General features: G+C 42.4%; 1 protein-coding gene and 1 pseudogene across 1 annotated transcript; one reads left to right on the top strand and one right to left on the bottom strand.

Annotated features, from left to right (window-relative positions):
• Positions 1–10,434: 10,434 nt before the first annotated feature.
• LOC116526231 (RNA-binding motif protein, X chromosome-like) lies at positions 10,435–11,684 on the bottom strand. The gene is given in 2 exon segments (XM_032242493.1): positions 10,435–10,856; positions 10,859–11,684. Coding segments are annotated over 2 exon segments (1,032 nt in total). The 5' UTR covers positions 11,469–11,684.
• Positions 11,685–13,151: 1,467 nt separating this feature from the next.
• On the top strand, positions 13,152–13,965 carry LOC116526368 (annotated as a pseudogene).
• Positions 13,966–17,806: the final 3,841 nt, after the last annotated feature.

Genomic DNA, 17,806 nt, shown 5'->3' with positions numbered 1-17,806 from the left:
TACAAAAAAAAATTAGCTGGGAGTGGTGGTGGGCACCTATAGTTGCAGCTATTTGGGAGGCTGAGGCAGGAGAATTGCTTGAACCTGGGAGGCAGAGGTTGCAGTGAGCTGAGATCGCATCACTGCACTCCAGCCTGGTGACACATGAGACTTTTTCTCAATAAATAAATAAATGAACGAACAAACAACAGAAACTTCTCACAGTTCTGGAGCCTGGGAAGTCCAAGAACAAGACAAGATTAGATGTCTGGTAAGGGCCCACTTTCTTACAGATGCTATGTTCTTGCTGTGACCTCACATAATATAAGGGATGAGAAGTCTCTCTTGTCCCTCTTTTGTAAGGTAACAGATCCACTCAAAGACCTCACTTTCTAATATCATCAACCCTGGGGGCTAGGATTTCAACATATGAATTTGGTAAGGGGTGGGACACGGATATTCAGATCATAGCAAAGTCTTAATTCATTAATATGTAATTTTTTACCTGGTGTGGCTCACACCTGTAATTCCAACACTTCAGAGGCTAAGGCAGGTAGATCACTTGACCCCAGGAGTTCGAGATCAGCCTGGGTAAAATGGCAAAACCCCATTTCTACAAAAAAAAAAAAACACCCAAAAATTAACCAGGCATGGTGGTGCACCTGTAGTCCTTCCTGAGGCAGGAAGGTCACCTGAGCTCAGTAGGCGGTGGTTGCAGTGAGTCATGATTGTGCCATTGCACTCCAGTCTGGGAGACAGAGCAACACTCTCTCAAAAAAAGTGTAGTATGCCATTAATTACAAAATAAATATATATATATTAAAATATGTAATTTTCCCCCTGAAACTGTTACGAAAAATGTTTTGTTGACTTATATCAGGCAGTCTTCACAATTCAGTCCAATTCCATAACCTTAAAAAACATGTTTATTGATTTTTTTTTAAATTTTATGAGACAGGATCTCTCTCAATCTACCAGGCTGGGGTGCAGTGGCAGGATCATGGTTCACTACAGCCTCAACATCCTGGCTCCAGCAATCCTCCCACCTCAGCCTTCCAAGTAGCTGGGACTACAGCTGTGTCTCACCATGCCCAGCTTTTTTTTTTTTTTTTTTTTGTTTTTGAGAGGGGTTCTCTCACCATGTTGCTCAGGCTGGTCTCAAACTCCTGAGCCCTGAGCTCAAGTGATCCTCCTGCCTTGGCCTTCCAAAGTGCTGGGACTACAGACATGAATCACCATGCCTGGCCAAAAAACAGTTTTATTATTAAAAGTTTTAAACATACGAAGGTAGAAAGAATGTTAAATGAACCTCTGTGTACCTGTCACTCAGCTTTAACAATTATCAACTCATTGCTATTTTTGTTTCGACACTCCAATATTCCTCACCACACACACACACACCCTTAGTCTCTGCCACTTGAATCATTTACAAAACTTTTTGATGGACTGGGTTTCCTTGCCCACTGGGGCAACTAGCCTCTTTTCACAATGTCTATTTGGTCATGAAGACAGTCACATATTACTATGCCATGTAGTAGGAATACATTGGTCCCACTCCTCTTTTCTTTTTTGTTCATTTCTTTCTTTACTGAGTTGCGGCAAACCTGAGGCATTAGATATTGTGCTACTCTTTGGTTTACCAATCTTTGATGACACCGTGAACTGATCCTGAGTTGGTAGATGGGTTAATTTGAACACCTCTCAGCTAAATAGCAAGGGGGAGGAGACAAACTGAATGGCAAACATCCCCATTCCACATGCCTGCACATCTGAAGAGAAGGGGGAAGAGACAGTTGACACTACTATGAGCTCTGTGTGCTACTTCCCACCTCCATGAGTTAGATTTACAGAAGACTTGTAAAGAGATTATTGAATTCAAAGATGTCAGTTTTCCGAAAATAGATTATAAAAAGTACTCAGTGCCATTTTTGTTCTCAGCTGTAAGTTTTGTTAGGAAATACATGGAAGACAAGAAAGATACTGCTTGATGCATCTATCACAATGTTACACATATAAACTCAAGAAATGTAGGAAATGGCTCCATTGCTGCACTGCTGTTCTGCCTTTCGAGAGAGCTCTGGCACAGGATGTGGGTCCAGGGGCCCAGCTCTGCTTGCAGTAACTTCCCCTTGCCCTGTTCTGCTCTGCAGGGCCACTAAGGCCCTGGGACACTGCAAGTGCTAGAGCTACAGGCCGTTTGGTTGCAACATGGAGTCCCTCAGGCGTATAGACTCTCTTTTTAAAGATTAACTAGAGATCATCATGGTGAATAGGAGACCGAACTAGATTGCAGCTCTGACTCTGATGGACAGAGTGTGTAGAGGCTTGCGTAGTGAATTTTAGCTTCAGATTGACTGCAAGAACAAACCAGCAATCCTGAAAGGACCCACAGACCCTCTGAAGGAAGTGAACTGTTCCTGCAGGACCTTGGAGACATCCCAAATATTGTGAGTGCCCCAACTGCAGAAGTGGGAAAGGGAGATTCTCCACTCCTGAACACATACTCCCTCTGGAGAAACTGAAGGACTGTTTGCAGGAGAAGTTTCTGATCTTACCTGCAACTGAATCAATTTAGAGAGCCCAGCAAAATACAAGTGTAGAGGAAGCAGCAGGAAAGGCCCTGGGAACTTGCTGGGTCCCCAAGCAGGCCACCATTGCCTGGCACCACAGGGATCTATTAGGAGAGCGGGCAGAAGAGTGAGGGAAACCACCACAGGGAAACGGAAGTCTCCAGCTGAACTTTGTGACAATTTGAACCTGGTGAGAAGCCTCCTGGCCAGAACTTGGGTGGGCGCGAATCTAGTGTGCGGACTCCACAGACGGGGGAAGAACTAAAGCCCTTTTCTTTTGCAACAGGGAGGCAGGTAGCCTGGGGCAAGTTCTCAAGCCCAGCTCACCCACTGCCTGGAAACAGACTTGGGGATGTTAGGGGGTACATGGTGGGAGTGAGAGCAGCCCTTTGGTTTGCATGGGAGGTGGGTGAGGCCTGTTACTGCTGGCTTTCCCCTACTTCTCTGACAACCTGCATGACTCAGCAGAGGCAGCCATAATACTCCTGTGTACACAACTCCAGTGACCTGAGAACCTCACCCCATCCCCCATAGCAGCTGCAGCAAGACCTGACCAAGGAGAATCTGAGCTCAGACACACCTAGCCCTGCCCCACACCTGATAGGCCTTCCCTCTCCACCCTAGTAGCTGAAGACAAAGGGCATACACTCTTGGAAGTTCTAGGGCCCTGACCTATGGGTTCCTCTTCATACTACCACAGCTGATGCTCTCTGGAAAGTGCCATCTCCTGGCAGGAGGCCAACCAGTACAAAAATAGAGCACTAAACCACCAAATCTAAGAACCCTCACAGAGCCCATTGCACCATCCTGCCACCTCTTGTGGAATAGGTGATGATATCAATGGCTGAGAGACCCATAAATTGTTCACATCACAGGACTCTGTGCAGACAACTCCCAGTATCGGCTCAGAGCTGGGTAGACATACTAGGTGGCTAGACCCAGAAGAGAGACAACAGTCACTGCAGTTTGGCTCATAGGAAGCCACATCCATAGGAAAAGGGGAGAGTACTATATCAAGGGAACAGCCCATGGGACAAAAGTATCTGAACCACAGCCTTCGGCCCTAGACCTTTTCTCTGACAAAGCCTACCCAAATGAGAAGGAACCAGAAAATCAACTCTGGTAATATGACAAAGCAAGGCTCTTTAACACCATCCTCCCCCAAAAAAATCATACTAGCTCACCAACAGCGGATCCAAACCAAGAAAAGATCCCTAATTTACCTGAAGAAGAATTTAGGAGGTTAGTTAGTAAGCTAATCAGGGAAGCACCAGAGAAAGGTGAAACCCAATGCAAGGAAATTCAAAAAATAATGCAAGAAGTGAAGGGAGAAAAACTCAGGGAAATATATAGCATAAAGAAAAAACAATCAAAACTTTATGAAACAATGGACACATTTATAGAAATGCAAAATGCTCTGGAAAGTCTCAGCAATAGAATTGAACAGCAGAAGAAAGAAATTCAGAGCTTGAAGACAAGGTCTTTGAATTGACCCAATCCAACAAATACAAAAAAAGAACAAGAAAATATGAACAAAGCCTCCAAGATGTCTGGGATTATGTTAAATAACCAAATCTAAGAATAATTGGTGTTTTGTGACCAGCTTGGCCAACATGGTGAAACCCCATCTCTACTCAAAATACAAAAATCATCTGGGCATGGTGATGGGTGCCTGCAATCCCAGTGACTCAGGAGACTGAGGCAGGAGAATCACTTGAACCCAGGAGGTGGAGGTTGCAGTGAGCCAAGATCACACCATTGCACTCCAGCCTGGGCGACAAGAGGAAAACTCTGTCTCAAAAAAAGAAAAAGATAATAATAAATGTTCCTGAAGAACAGAAGTCTAAAAGCTTGGAAGACACATTTGGGGGAATAACTGAGGAAAACGTCCCCAGCCATGTTAGAAACCTAGACATCGAAATGCAAGAAGCACAAAGAACATCTGGGAAATTCATCACGAAAAGATCATTAGCTAGGCACATTGTCATCAGGTTGTCATCAGGTTATCTAAAGTTAAGATGAAGGAAAGAATCTTAAGAGCTGTGAGGCAGAAGGATCAGGTAACCTATAAAGGAAAATCTATCAGATTAACAGGAGATTTCTCAGCAGAAACCCTACAAGCTAGAAGGATCTGGGGCCCTATCTTCAGACTCCTCAAACAAAACAACTATTAGGCAAGAATTTTGTATCTAGTGAAACTAAGCATATGGAACGATATGGTCTATTTCAGAGAAACAAATGCTGAGAGAATTCACCCCTACCATGCCACCACTACAAGTACTGCTAAAAAGAGCTCTAACAGGCTGGGTGCGATGGCTCATGCTTATAATCCCAGTACTTTGGGAGGTCGAGGCAGGTGCATCACCTGAGGTCAGGAGTTCAAGACTAGCCTGGGAAACATGGTGAAACCTCATCTCTACTAAAAATACAAAAATTAGCCCAGTGTGGTGGTGGGCGCCTGTAATCCCAGCCACTTGGGAGGCTGAGACAGGAGAATCACTCTGCTGGGAGGCGAAGATTGCAGTGAACCAAGATTGTGCTGTTGCACTCCAGAGAGGCTACAGATCAAAACTCTGTCTCAAAAACAAAAACAAAAACAAAAAATCTTAAAAAAAAAATCCTGGAAACACATCAAAACAGAACCTCTTTAAAGCATAAATCCCATAGGACCTATAAAACAAAAATACAAGTTAAAAAGCAAAAACAAAAACCCAAGGTACACAGGCAACAAATAGCACAATGATTGCAATGGTACCTCACATCTCAATATTAACATTAACTGTAAATGGCCTAAATGTTCCACTTAAAAGATACAGAACTTCAGAATGGATGAGAACTCACCAACCAACTATCTGCTGCATTTAATAACCTAACACATAATGACTCACATAAACTTAAAGGGATGGAAAAAGGCATCTCATGCTAATGGACACCGAAAGCAAGCAAGGGTAGCTATTATATCAGACAAAACAAACTTTAAAGAAACATCAGTTAAGGCCGCGCGTGGTGGCTCAAGCCTGTAATTCCAGCACTTTGGGAGGCCGAGGCGGGTGGATCACGAGGTCAAGAGATCGAGACCATCCTGGTCAACATGGTGAAACCCCGTCTCTACTAAAAATACAAAAAATTAGCTGGGCATGGTGGCACGTGCCTGTAATCCTAGCTACTCAGGAGGTTGAGGCAGGAGAATTGCCTGAGCCCAGGAGGCGGAGGTTGCGGTGAGCCGAGATCGTGCCATTGCACTCCAGCCTGGGTAACAAGAGCGAAACTCCGTCTCAAAAAAAAAAAAAAAAAAGAAACGTCAGTTAAAAGAGACAACGGGGACATTATATAATGGTAAAAGTTCCTGTCCAACAGGACACTATCACAATCCTAAACATATATGCACCTAACACTGGAGCTCCAAAATTTATAAAATAATTACTAATAGACCTAAGAAATGAGATAGGCAGCAACACAATAATAGTGGGGGACTTAAGTATTTCACTGACAGCACTAGACAGTCATCAAGACAGAAAGTCAACAAAGAAGCAATGGATTTAAACTATACCTTGGAACAAATGGACTTAACAGATATATACAGAGCATTTCATCCAATAATCACAGAATATACATTATATTCAACAGCGCATGGAACTTTCTCCAAGATAGATCATATGATAGGCCATAAAATGAGCCTCAATAAATTTAAGAAAATTGAAATTATATCAAGCACTCTCTCAGACCACAGTGGAATAAAACTGGAAATAATCTCTAAGAGGAACCTTAAAACCAGGCAAATACATGGAAATTAAATAACCTGCTCCTGAATGAGCATTGGGTTAAAAATGAAATAAAGATGGGAGTTAAAAAATTCTTCAAACTGAACAAGAATAACCTAACCTATCAAAACCTCCGGGATACAGCAAAGGTGGTGCTAAGAGGAAAGTTCATAGACCCAGGCACCTACATCAAAAAGACTGAAAGATCACAAACTGACATTGTAAGGTCATACCTCAAGGAATTAGAGAAATGAGAACAAACCAAACCCAAACCCAGCAGAAGAAAGGAAATAACCAATATCAGAGCAGAACTAAATAAAATTGAAACAAACAAACAAAAAAATACAAAAGACAAATGAAACAAAAAGCTGTTTTTTTGAAAAGATGAATAAAATTGATAGCCCATTAACAAGCTTAACTAAGAAAAGAGGATAGAAAAATCCAAATAACCTCATTAAGAAACAAAACAGGAAATATTACAACAGACACCACTGAAATACAAAAGAGCATTCAGAGCTACTATGAACTCCATTACGCACATAAACTAGAAAACTTAGAAGAGATAGATAAATTCCTGGAAAAGTACAACCCTCCTAGCTTAAATCAGGAAGAATTAGATATTCTAAACAGACCAATAACAAGCAGCAAGATTGAAATGGTAGTTTAGTAACTATGAACAAAAAAATGTCAAAGACCAGATGGATTCACAGCAGAATTCTATCAGACATTCAAAGAAGAATTGGTATCAATCCTTTTGACACTATTCCACAAGATAGAGAAAGAAGGAGCCTTCTGTAATTCATTCTATGAAGCCAGCATCACCCTAATACCAAAACCAGGAAAGGACATAACCAAAAAAGAAAACTATAGACTGGTAACCTTGATGAACATAGAAGCTAAAATTCTTAACAAAATACTAGCTACCCGAATCCAACAACATATCAAAAAGATAATCCACCATAATCAAATGAGTTTCATACCAGGGATGCAGGGATGGTTTAACACATGCTAATCAATAAATGTGATACACCACGTAAACAGAATTAAAAACAAAAATCACATGAAGAAAAGCATTTGACAAAATCCAGCATCCCTTTATGATTAAAACCCTCAGCAAAATCAGCATACAAGGGACATACCTTAATGTAATAAAAGCCATCTGTGACAGACCCACAGCCAACATAATACTGAATGGGGAAAAGTTGAATATATTCCCTTTGAGAATGGGAACAAGACAAGGATGTCCACTCTTACCATTCCTCTTCAATATAGTACTGGTAGTCCTAGCCAGAGCAATCAGATAAGAGAAAGAAATAGACCGGTGGCTCACACCTGTAATCCCAGTACTACGGGAGGCTGGGGAGGGTGGATCACAAGGTCAGGAGTTCAAGACCAGCCTGGCCAATATAGTGAAACCCCATCTCTACTAAAAATACAAAAATTAGCTGGGCATGGCGGCAGGCACATGTAATCCCAGCTTCTCGGGAAGCTGAGGCAGAGAATTGCTTGAACTCAGGAGGCAGAGGTTGCAGTGAGCCAAGAAGGAGCCATTGCACTCCAGCCTGGGTGAAAGAGCGAGACTCTTTCAAAAAAAAGAAAAAAAGAGAAAGAAATAAAGGGCATCCAAGTTGGTAAAGAAGAAGTCAAACTGTCCCTGTTTGCTGGCAATATGATCATTGGCCTTGAAAACCCTAAGGACTCCTCCAGAAAGCTCCCAGAATTGATAAAAGAATTCAGCAAAGTTTCTGGATATGAGATTAATGTACACAAATCAGTAGCTCTTCTATACACCAACAGCAACCAAGTGGAAAATCACTCACCCCTTTAGAATAGCTGCAAAAAAAAAAAAAAAAAAATGCTTAGGCATATACATAACAAAGGAGTCGAAAGACCTCTACAAGGAAAACTACAAAACACTTTTGAAATAAATCATAGGCAATACAAACAAATGGAAACACATCCCATGCTCATAAATGGGTAGAATCAATATTGTAAAAATGACCATACTGCTAAAAGCAATCTACAACTTCAATGCAATCCCCATCAAAATACCACCATCCTTCTTTACAGAGTTAGAAAAAACAATTCTAAAGTTCATATGGAACCAAAAAAGAGTCCGCATAGCCGAAGCAAGATTAAGCAAAAATAACAAATCTGGAGGCATCACACTACCTCATTTCAAACTATACTATAAGGCCATAGTCACCAAAACAGCATGGTACTGGTATAAACATAGGCACATAGATCAATAGAACAGAATAGAGAACCCAGAAATAAACCCAAATACTTATAGCCATCTGATCTTCGACAAAGCAAACAAAAACATAAAATGGGGAAAGGACACCCTTTTCAACAAATAGTGCTGGGATGATTGGCTGGCCACATGTAGGAGAATGAAGATGGATCCTTATCTCTCACCTTATACAAAAATCAACTCAAGATGGATTAAGGACTTAAACCTAAGATCTGAAACTGTAAAAATTATAGAAGATAACATTGGAAAAACCCTACTACACATTGGTTTAGGCAAGGATTTCATGACCAAAAAACCAAAAGCAAATGCAATAAAAACAAAGATAAATACCTGAGACCTAATTAAAGGGCTTTTGCATAGCGAAAGGAACTGTCAGCAGAGTAAACAGATAACTCACAGAGTGGGAGAAAGTCTTCACAATCTCTACATCTGACAAGGGACTAATAACCAGTATCTACAACAAACCGAAACAAATCAGTAAGAAAAAAACAATCACATCAAAAAGTTGGCTAAGGACAGGAATAGACATTTCTCAAAAGATGTAATAAAAGCCATCTGTGACAAACCCACAGGTAACATAATATACAAATGGCCAACAAACATGAAAAAATGCTCAACATCGCTAATGATTATGGAAATGCAAATCAAATGCACAATGTGATACCACCTTACTCCTGTAAGAATGGCCATAATTTTAAAAACTAAATTAAAAAAACCCCACAGATGTTGATGTGGATGCAGAGATCAGGGAACACTTCTACACTGCTGGTGGGAATGTAAACTAGGATAGCCTCTATGGAAAACAATGTGGAGATTCCTTAAAGAACTAAAAGTAGAACTACCATTTGATCCAGCAATCCCATTACTGGGTATCTGCCCAGGCACACACCACCATGCTCAGCTAACTTTTGTATTTTTAGTAGAGACGGGGTTTCGCTGCCTTGGCTAGGCTGGTCTTGAACTCCTGATGTCAAGTGATCTGCCCGCCTCAGTCTCCCAAAGTGCTGGGATTACAGGGGTAAGCCACTGTGCCCCAGCCAGCCTGGTTTTTAATTGAGTTCTTTAGTTCTCTCCGCCTGCCATGGTGACCTTGGATAGCTCATTTTCTAGATGGTTTAGCTACCGGTTTAGCTGCTTTTAAAGGACAGTTCACATAAGCCTGTAGCGTGAACAAGGGGCAAACTTTTTTTTTTTTTTTTGGCCAAACTTTTTATTTAGTATTCTGTCGTTGTTTAACACACACTTAAATGGTGTTACTGGGGGAGGGGAAAAGGGAGGTTCTTGCAGATTTCCAATGAAACGTCAGAAAGGCAAAATGGGCAGCATTATCCATTTGCTTTTTTGGGTTTACTGGGTGAGTATTTCCTTACATAAGCATCTGATTTCAGGTTTTTCATACTGAGATCATGGATATTTTAGTTGGAAGACACCCTGAAATCTTATGAGTAGCATATCCCAGCCACCCTCTAACAGCTAGCTTGTTTGTATAGGCAGAATGATTCATCTCTCCATTTTAGATGGCTAGATGTTTTGTGGAAGATCTTAGAACTGCTTGCCTCACTTACTGGGAAAAATCATATAGGAAGTGGCCTTTAGGGACACTTTTACTTGGAAAGTTACAACACTGGTACAAGTCTTAACACATTTAACATTTGCTTGTTGAAAAGCAATGTCAAAGTCAAATAAAAGTAAACATGTTTTACTTTTTTCCTCAGAAGAACATAAAAATTATGGAGGAGAACTTAACAGGGAATTTTAAAAAGCTAACACAATTTTTCTTTTTAGTAGTCCTTGGGTAGTTACGACATAATAGTTTCCACTTTTTGTTTGTTTCTTTGAACTGGGATTTTGGTCCAAAGTTTTGTTTGTTTTAGTATCTGCTTCTGCCTCCCCCTCTATCAGATCGGCTTCCTTCACGGTCGCCACCTCTCGGTGCTCCGTGGCTTGAACTGCTGTAGGAATCATGTGGAGCAGGGTACCCCCTTTCCATAGAAGCGGGAAGCCGTCTTTCTTGTCTGTCAACCCGATCACGACCACTTGAGTAGAGATCACTTCGGCTGCTTGAGTAACTGTCCCGACTTCCACCATATCTGTCACGTGAGCTGCCGTCATCATCATAGCGACTGCTTCCTCTGTAAGATGGCGGAGCACTGCGTGAGGTACCATAACTCTCACATGAATCTCCGTAGGAACCTCCACTTGGGTGATCTGAATAGTCACGACCGTCTCCATCTCTATCGCCATAGCCTCTTGATGGATAGTCATCACGTGAACTGGAATGACCGTAATCGCGTAAGTATAATTTCGTGGTGGTGGTTCACAATCTCTTGTATCACGAGAACTTGGGTTATCTCTGCTGGAATAGCTGCCTTTAGTAGAATACCCATCATCTCTTGGGGGCAAATAAACATCTCTACGAGAAGGCAGTGGTTCTCTTTGAGGTGGACCTCCGTAACTATCTCTTCCACTTCTTGGTGGTGGTCCTCTTTTTCCTGGGAGTGGTCCCCTAGAAGAACTCATGTTAAAATTCATGGAATCTCCACTGTCATCCATGTGTTCTCTCCGTGAGGGAGGTCCCCTGGTTCCTCCACTTCCTCCTTTTCCACCTCTAAGACCTCTTGGAGGGCCTTTACTTCTTGGAGGTGGAGGTGGCCCACGTCTACCACTTTCAAATGATGATTTGGTGGCTTGTTCCACCTTGATGGCCTTTCCCTCTAATGACTTTCCATTCATGTCTCTGGCTGCATTCTTAGCAACTGCTGGGCTTCCAAAGGTGACAAAAGCAAATCCTCTTGATTTGTTGGTTGCACGGTCTTTCATCAAGAGTACTTCTACTATTCGTCCATATTTGCCAAATACTGCTTCAAGAGCTTTCTCATTTGTTTTCGTATTAAGCCCACCCATGAAGAGCTTTCCTGGGCCATCTGCTTCAACCTTTTTTTTTTTTTTTTTTTGCCGGTGAGTCGGAGGGGTGACAGTGGGCTCCAATGAGCTTGCCGAGAGGGGCCTCCTAGCAGCTTAGCACCAAAGGCGGCTGCCGGTCCGAGGACCAAACCGCGATGCCGCTAGCACTACTGCGCACCGAGCGAGACAAACTTTTATTGTGTTAAGCCATTGAGATTTATGGGTTATTTGCAACCTTAGCTGATGAATTACCTTGATAAATACACATTGTGGGGATAATGCTGTATAAGCTCTTGCTTTGTATAACCTCCTTAAGTATTCATATTTGCCATTAAGGAAGTTTTATATTCTGTAACTGTTGGTGGATTTTCATAGATCACAACACCAACCCTCAGCGTTGGCCATTTGGTAAACAAAATGTATACTGCAGCATGATTACTTTTGGTAGTATATCAGATTAGTAGGAAACAATGGTTTCTCTTGTATTCAAAAGTGAAGGTATTCTGGCTCATAAGGTGGCAAACTCCCTTTTCAGAAAGCTCACTGTATGAACAACTGTGGAGTCTTCCAGTGCTTCCACTACAGCAAATCAGTATTAGCATTGAGACGGAAGTGTAATCTTCATCTTCTACTGCACTATACTCTCCTCACTTCCATGTGAGGGGAGCACTAAGACTACTCTGGTCTGATACTATAAAATTATCAACTGTTTTCGGCCATCACTGTAGTTATATAATTTTTCTGCTTTTTGATATTTAAGATTATACAGCAGGAAATATTAAGACCATGCTTATTTTGCTTGTGAATAGTGTGATTTTCCAAAATTCCCAAATCATACTACAGTTATTTTGAGTCTTCAAATCCACTCCCATTCCCACTCTTTTCCCTATGTTGGCATACTCTATTTTAGAAGCAGAACTTGTTTTAGAAAGGCACTGGCAATTTGGAATGTGAAAGAATGTGGCTGATTTTACCTTGGCTGTTCTTGAATGGCTATTCTTAGCTGAGTGAGGCAAACCCAGCATGGGTAGGCACCCTGGAAGTGGACAAAATAAATCTGAGTGTGTCAATTTGTCTCTCGTTGTACTGTTTCCTACATGTCTTCCTTGATAAAAATGGAAGAAATTGACCGGATTTTTTTTGTTGTTGTTTGTTTGTTTTTGAGACAGGGTCTTGCTCTGTCATCTAGGCTGGAGTGCAGTGCCATGATCTTGGCTCACTGCAGCCTTGACCCCTAGGGCTCAGGTGACCCTCCTGTCTCAGCCTCCTGAGTAGCTGGGACCACAGACACATGACACCATGCCCAGTTAATTTTTTTGTCTTTTGTAGAGAGGGGGGTCTCCCTATGTTACCTAGGCTGAGACTTAAACAAAATCTCTTGCTGGGCACGGTGGCTCATGCCTGTAATTCCATCACTTTGGGAGGCCAAGGCGGGCAGCTCACTTGAGGTCAGGAGTTCAAGACCAGCCAGGCCAACATGGTGAAACCCTGTCTCTACTAAAAATATGAAAATTAGCCAGGCCTGGTAGCGTGCACCTGTAACCCCAACCACTAGTTAGAAGGCAGAAGAATGGCTTGAACTGGGGACACAGAGGTTGCAGTGAGCCGTGATCGTGCCACTGCACTCCAGCCTGCATGACAGAGTGAGATGCCATCTCAAAAAAAAAAAAATCTCCAGGGTCCCCAGCCTCATGCCCACCTTGCTGCTCAGCCTGCTTGCTGGCCCCCAAAAGGTTGCAGCCAAATGTGGTCTCTCCTTCGCCTGCCCCAAAGGATTCAGATATTGTGGTGATAGCTGCTGCCAGGAGAACGAGTTTTTCCCCAGCCCCTTGAGGATCCTCGTCATCTTCTTGGTCATGCTGCCCCCCTTGTGCATCTGTAATCTGGCTAAGCACTTCTGTCACAACTGCAGAGAGCTGGAGCCAGACGCACTGATGCATTGCCGGGGACCCCCGGAACTGCACTCCATCATCCTTCCAGAGAGGGTCAGAGCATTCCTCTCTGCACCCCCAAACTCCTACAGTGAGGTGATTCTGAAGCCCATCCTGGGTGCAACTCCCACAGAGCTACCCTCTCCCTCTCTACAGCTTCAGGCCTGAAGAATATACTGGGGATCAGAGGGATATTGACAACCCGGCCTTCTGAATCACCTCCTGCTTGGAATCTTCCCATCTGCAGCCTCCTCCCCAGTGCCTCCTGAGACTACCGGCACCCCAGGAGTGTCCCTGCCCATCCTGCCATGTCTCTCTTCATTCTTGGATTCAACTTATTGTTTTTTCTACCTCTGTTCCCACCCCAGCTGCCTCTCTTGTCCTGAGTGTTAGGTTGGAGTGACAGTATGCCCACCACCAACCCAAGAAAGAGGCTGCCAGAAGGAAAATGCCAACCATTGGAGGTGTCCAACAGCAGAATGGGATACTCTGAGGGTATTAAGAGCCCCATTTCTGGAGGTATGCAAATGTCAACTGGACAGCCACCTCTGAGATTTTATCAGGGCACTTTTATACCTGTGGGAGATTGGACTGGATGAGCTCTGAGCCAGCTTCCAATCTTACCTGAAAAGAGAATTCATCTTACCTATTCCCAACACATGATAAACACATGTCCTCACTGAAAAAAAAAAATCTCTAATCTATGTGAAATATTTTATAAACTGACCAGGTGTGGTGGCTCACGCCTATAATCCCAGCACTTTGGGAGACCAAGGTGGGCAGATCACGAAGTCAGGAGTTTGAGACCAGCCTGACCAACATGATGAAACCCCATCTCTACTAAAAATACAAAAAATTAGCTGGGTGTGGTGGCACGCACCTGTAATCCCAGCTACTTGAGAGGCTGAGGCAGGGGAATTGCTTGAACCCTGGGGGCGGAGGTTGCAGTCAGCTGAGATTGTGCCACTGCACTCCAGCCTGGTGAGAGTGAGATTCTGTCTCCAAAAAAAAAAAAAAAAGTACTATTGTATAGCACTATTCTACACAAAATGCTCATAAATATTAGTTATTATTTAGAACTATGCTGTCTAATATGTAACCATTGGTTACCTGTAGCCATTGAACACCTGAAATGTGGCTAGTCTGAATTTAGAGATGCTGCCAGTATAAAATACATTAGATTTCAAAGGCATAGCATGAGAAAATGAAACTATGTAAAATATTTTAATTTTTTTTTTTGAGACAGAGTCACACTCTGTTGCTTGGGCTGAAGTGCAGTAGCACAATTTTGGTTCACCACAACCTCCACCTCCCAAGTTCAAGTTATTCTCCTGCCTCAGCCTCCCGAGCAGCTGGGACTACAGGCATGTGCCACCATGCCCGGCTAATTTTTATATTTTTAGTAGAGATGGGGTTTCACTATGTTGGCAAGGCTGGTCTCAAACTCCTGACCTTGTGATCCACCTACCTTGGCCTCCCAAAGTGTTGGGATTACAGGCGTGAGCCACTGTGCCCAGCCTTTAATAATTTTTATATTGATCATCACAGTAGGTAGAATAATGGCCCACTGAAGATCTCCATGTACACATCTTGAGAACCTGTGAATATGTTTTATATGTTACATGGCGAAGGGGAATCAAGACTGCAGATGAACACACTTTTAAATTTATATGTAGGAAGGGAATTTGTCGTTCTTAAACCAACTACAATAATCACAATGTTCAGATAATTCCAGAAACTCCTGACGTAGTGTGGCTTGTAAAGAGGAATTCCTAGTCTCTCACCACATTGTAGGAGATGAAGAAACTAAATATAATCCCACAGGACCCAGGAAGAAATCATAACTTGTGATGTACAGTCAACTTCTCAGATTGACTGGCCACGATGATATCATGGCATAGATCTCAACGAGCAATCTGGCCCCATGGAAGTTTTGTAAGTCAGTAAAAATTGCCTTGGATCCTGATGATTTAATATAAAGTAAAATATTACTTGGTGGAGGAAACATATACTTAAGAAGGTTGTTTTGTGATAGCTTGTAATGAAAAATGTAGGCTCATACACATAAATGTATGAGCCAAATAGTGTTTGAAAATATTTTGAGCCTTGAGGAAATGTAAATAAATTCTTAGGTAATAGTAATAAAAATGCTGAGTCATTCATTATGTGATTGCCTTTTATGCAACTATTGTGAGATAAAGTTGTTGTTCCTCATGAGTCTAAAGGGATGAATGTATTTAGTAGTATAATCACAATGGGTTTAGTGGAGTACATTTTTGTTGGTGGTCAAAGCCTTGGAAAGCACCTCCTCAAATGATTTGTTATCATCAGTAGTATCTTGTTAATCAGTAAGAGTTTTATGAATTAAAATGATATCATACACTCTGAGACAAAAAAAGAATTTAAACTGAGTATTGTGTGTTATTGCAACATAAGAAAGGAGATGATAAAGTTTATTACCTCATTTAAAAATGATGTCATATGCTTATTTTTGAGGTTAGTCAGAGTGTACATTTTGTTGTTTTTAAAACTAGGTAGGCCACTAGTTTTAAAACTAGTGGGTCATTGAGTGTATCCTCTAGATATAGGCTTAGTGGAAGATTTTTTTTTTTTTTGAGACAGAGTCTTGTTTTGTCGTCAGGCGCCAGGCCAGAGTGCAGTGGCATGATCTCAGCTCACTGCAACCTCCACCTCCCGGGTCCAAGCAATTCTACTGCCTCAGACTCCTGAGTAGCTGGGACTACAGGTGCGTACCACCATGCTCAGCTGATTTTTGTATTTTTTAGTAGAGAAGGGGTTTCACCATGTTGGCCAGGATGGTTTCGATCTCTTGACCTCGTGATCCACCCGCCTTGGCCTCCCAAAGTGCTGGGATTACAGGCGTGAGCCACCGCACTGGCCTAGTGGAAGATATTAATAACTGTGAGAGCTTGCATAAGGGCACCACCTGCTGAATCCACTCCATCTCCCTTTTCATCTGCTCCATGAAGCCACCTGGGGAGGCGAGGCCAGTATTCACAGTCCAGAGCCCTGCCATACCCTCCCACCTCGTTCAGCCCTCACTGGAGGCTGCAGAGACTGAGGCTTCTGCTGTTCCTCCCTTCCTCACCTTCCTGCTGCTCTTCTTTTCCCTACCCACTGCCTGTCTCTGCCATCACTTCATTAAGACAAGCCTGGGTGGAGGACAGTTATGAAAAGCAGGCAAAGTTACTGGCAATGTATTAGGACCAGAATGAGTCATGGAAATTATTTTCACGAGAAACAACATTTTAAAAAGCAGTTAGTTTGTTTTTAAATGTATTTTATTACGTTTGATGCCTCTAATAATTTTTTTTTAGTTTGCATTTTTTTGTTTCCTCAATGTCGAATTCATGTGATTGATCTGACTCTTTACTAATGACAAAAAGCCGCTAAGATACATTTATTTAAACTTTCTCACCTTTGAACTGGTGAAAAGGCTCAAACGTAACCTTTATTGGAGTGTTATCTTGCAGAGATGAAAAGAAGATATATTCATTTTGCTTTCAACGATCTTAATATTAAGTTTCTATTCTGCTAAAGGATTAATAAGCCTCAGGAAGAGAATCAGCAAAGAGTTCTCCACATAATTCAGATAAGTTTTCGACTTAAATGTTAACTTTAAAATGGCTTTGGGCCAGCCATGGTGGCTCACATCTGCAATCCCAGCACTTTGGGAGGCCGAGGTAGGTGGATCACTTGAGGTTAGGAACTCGAGACGCCTGGCCAACATGGTGAAACCCCATCTCTACTAAAAATACAAAAATTAGCCAGGTATGGTGGCGCACCCTTGTAATCCCAGCTATTTGGGAGGCTGAGGCTGGAGGGTTGCTTGAACCCGGGAAGTGGAGGCTGCAGATCACACCATTGCATTCTAGCCTGGGTGACAGAGTGCTCTGTCTCAAAGAAAAAAAAAAAAAAAAAAAAAAAGAAAGAAAGAAAAAGAAAAAAAAATTAAGTGGAATGACTTTGAGGCCGGGCGAGGTGGCTCATACCTGTAATCCCAGCACTTTGGGAGGCTGAGGTGGGCCAATTGCTTGAGCTCAGGAGTTCGAGACCAGCCTGGCCAACATGGTAAAACCCCATCTCTACTAAAATACAAAAATTTAGCTGGGCACATTGGTATCTGCCTGTAATCTCAGCTACTCAGGAGGCTGAGGCAAGAGCATTGCTTGAACCCAGGAGGCAGAGGTTGCAGTGAGCTGAGATTGTGCCACTGTACTCCAGCCTGGGCTACAGAGCGAGACTCTGTCTCCAAAAAGACTTTGAACTGTTCTGTATGGTATAGTGGTAGTGGTTGCATGACTATACTCTAAACCCATAGAACTGTATACTTTTACCACAAAGAGTTAATTTTACTGTATGCAAATGTAAAAAAATCAACCAGAA

Source organism: Sapajus apella, unplaced genomic scaffold, assembly GCF_009761245.1.
Source record: "Sapajus apella isolate SASKATOON/1434 unplaced genomic scaffold, GSC_monkey_1.0 scaffold50, whole genome shotgun sequence".
Taxonomy (NCBI): domain Eukaryota; kingdom Metazoa; phylum Chordata; class Mammalia; order Primates; family Cebidae; genus Sapajus; species Sapajus apella.
This window is presented reverse-complemented; position numbering and strand designations above follow the sequence as displayed.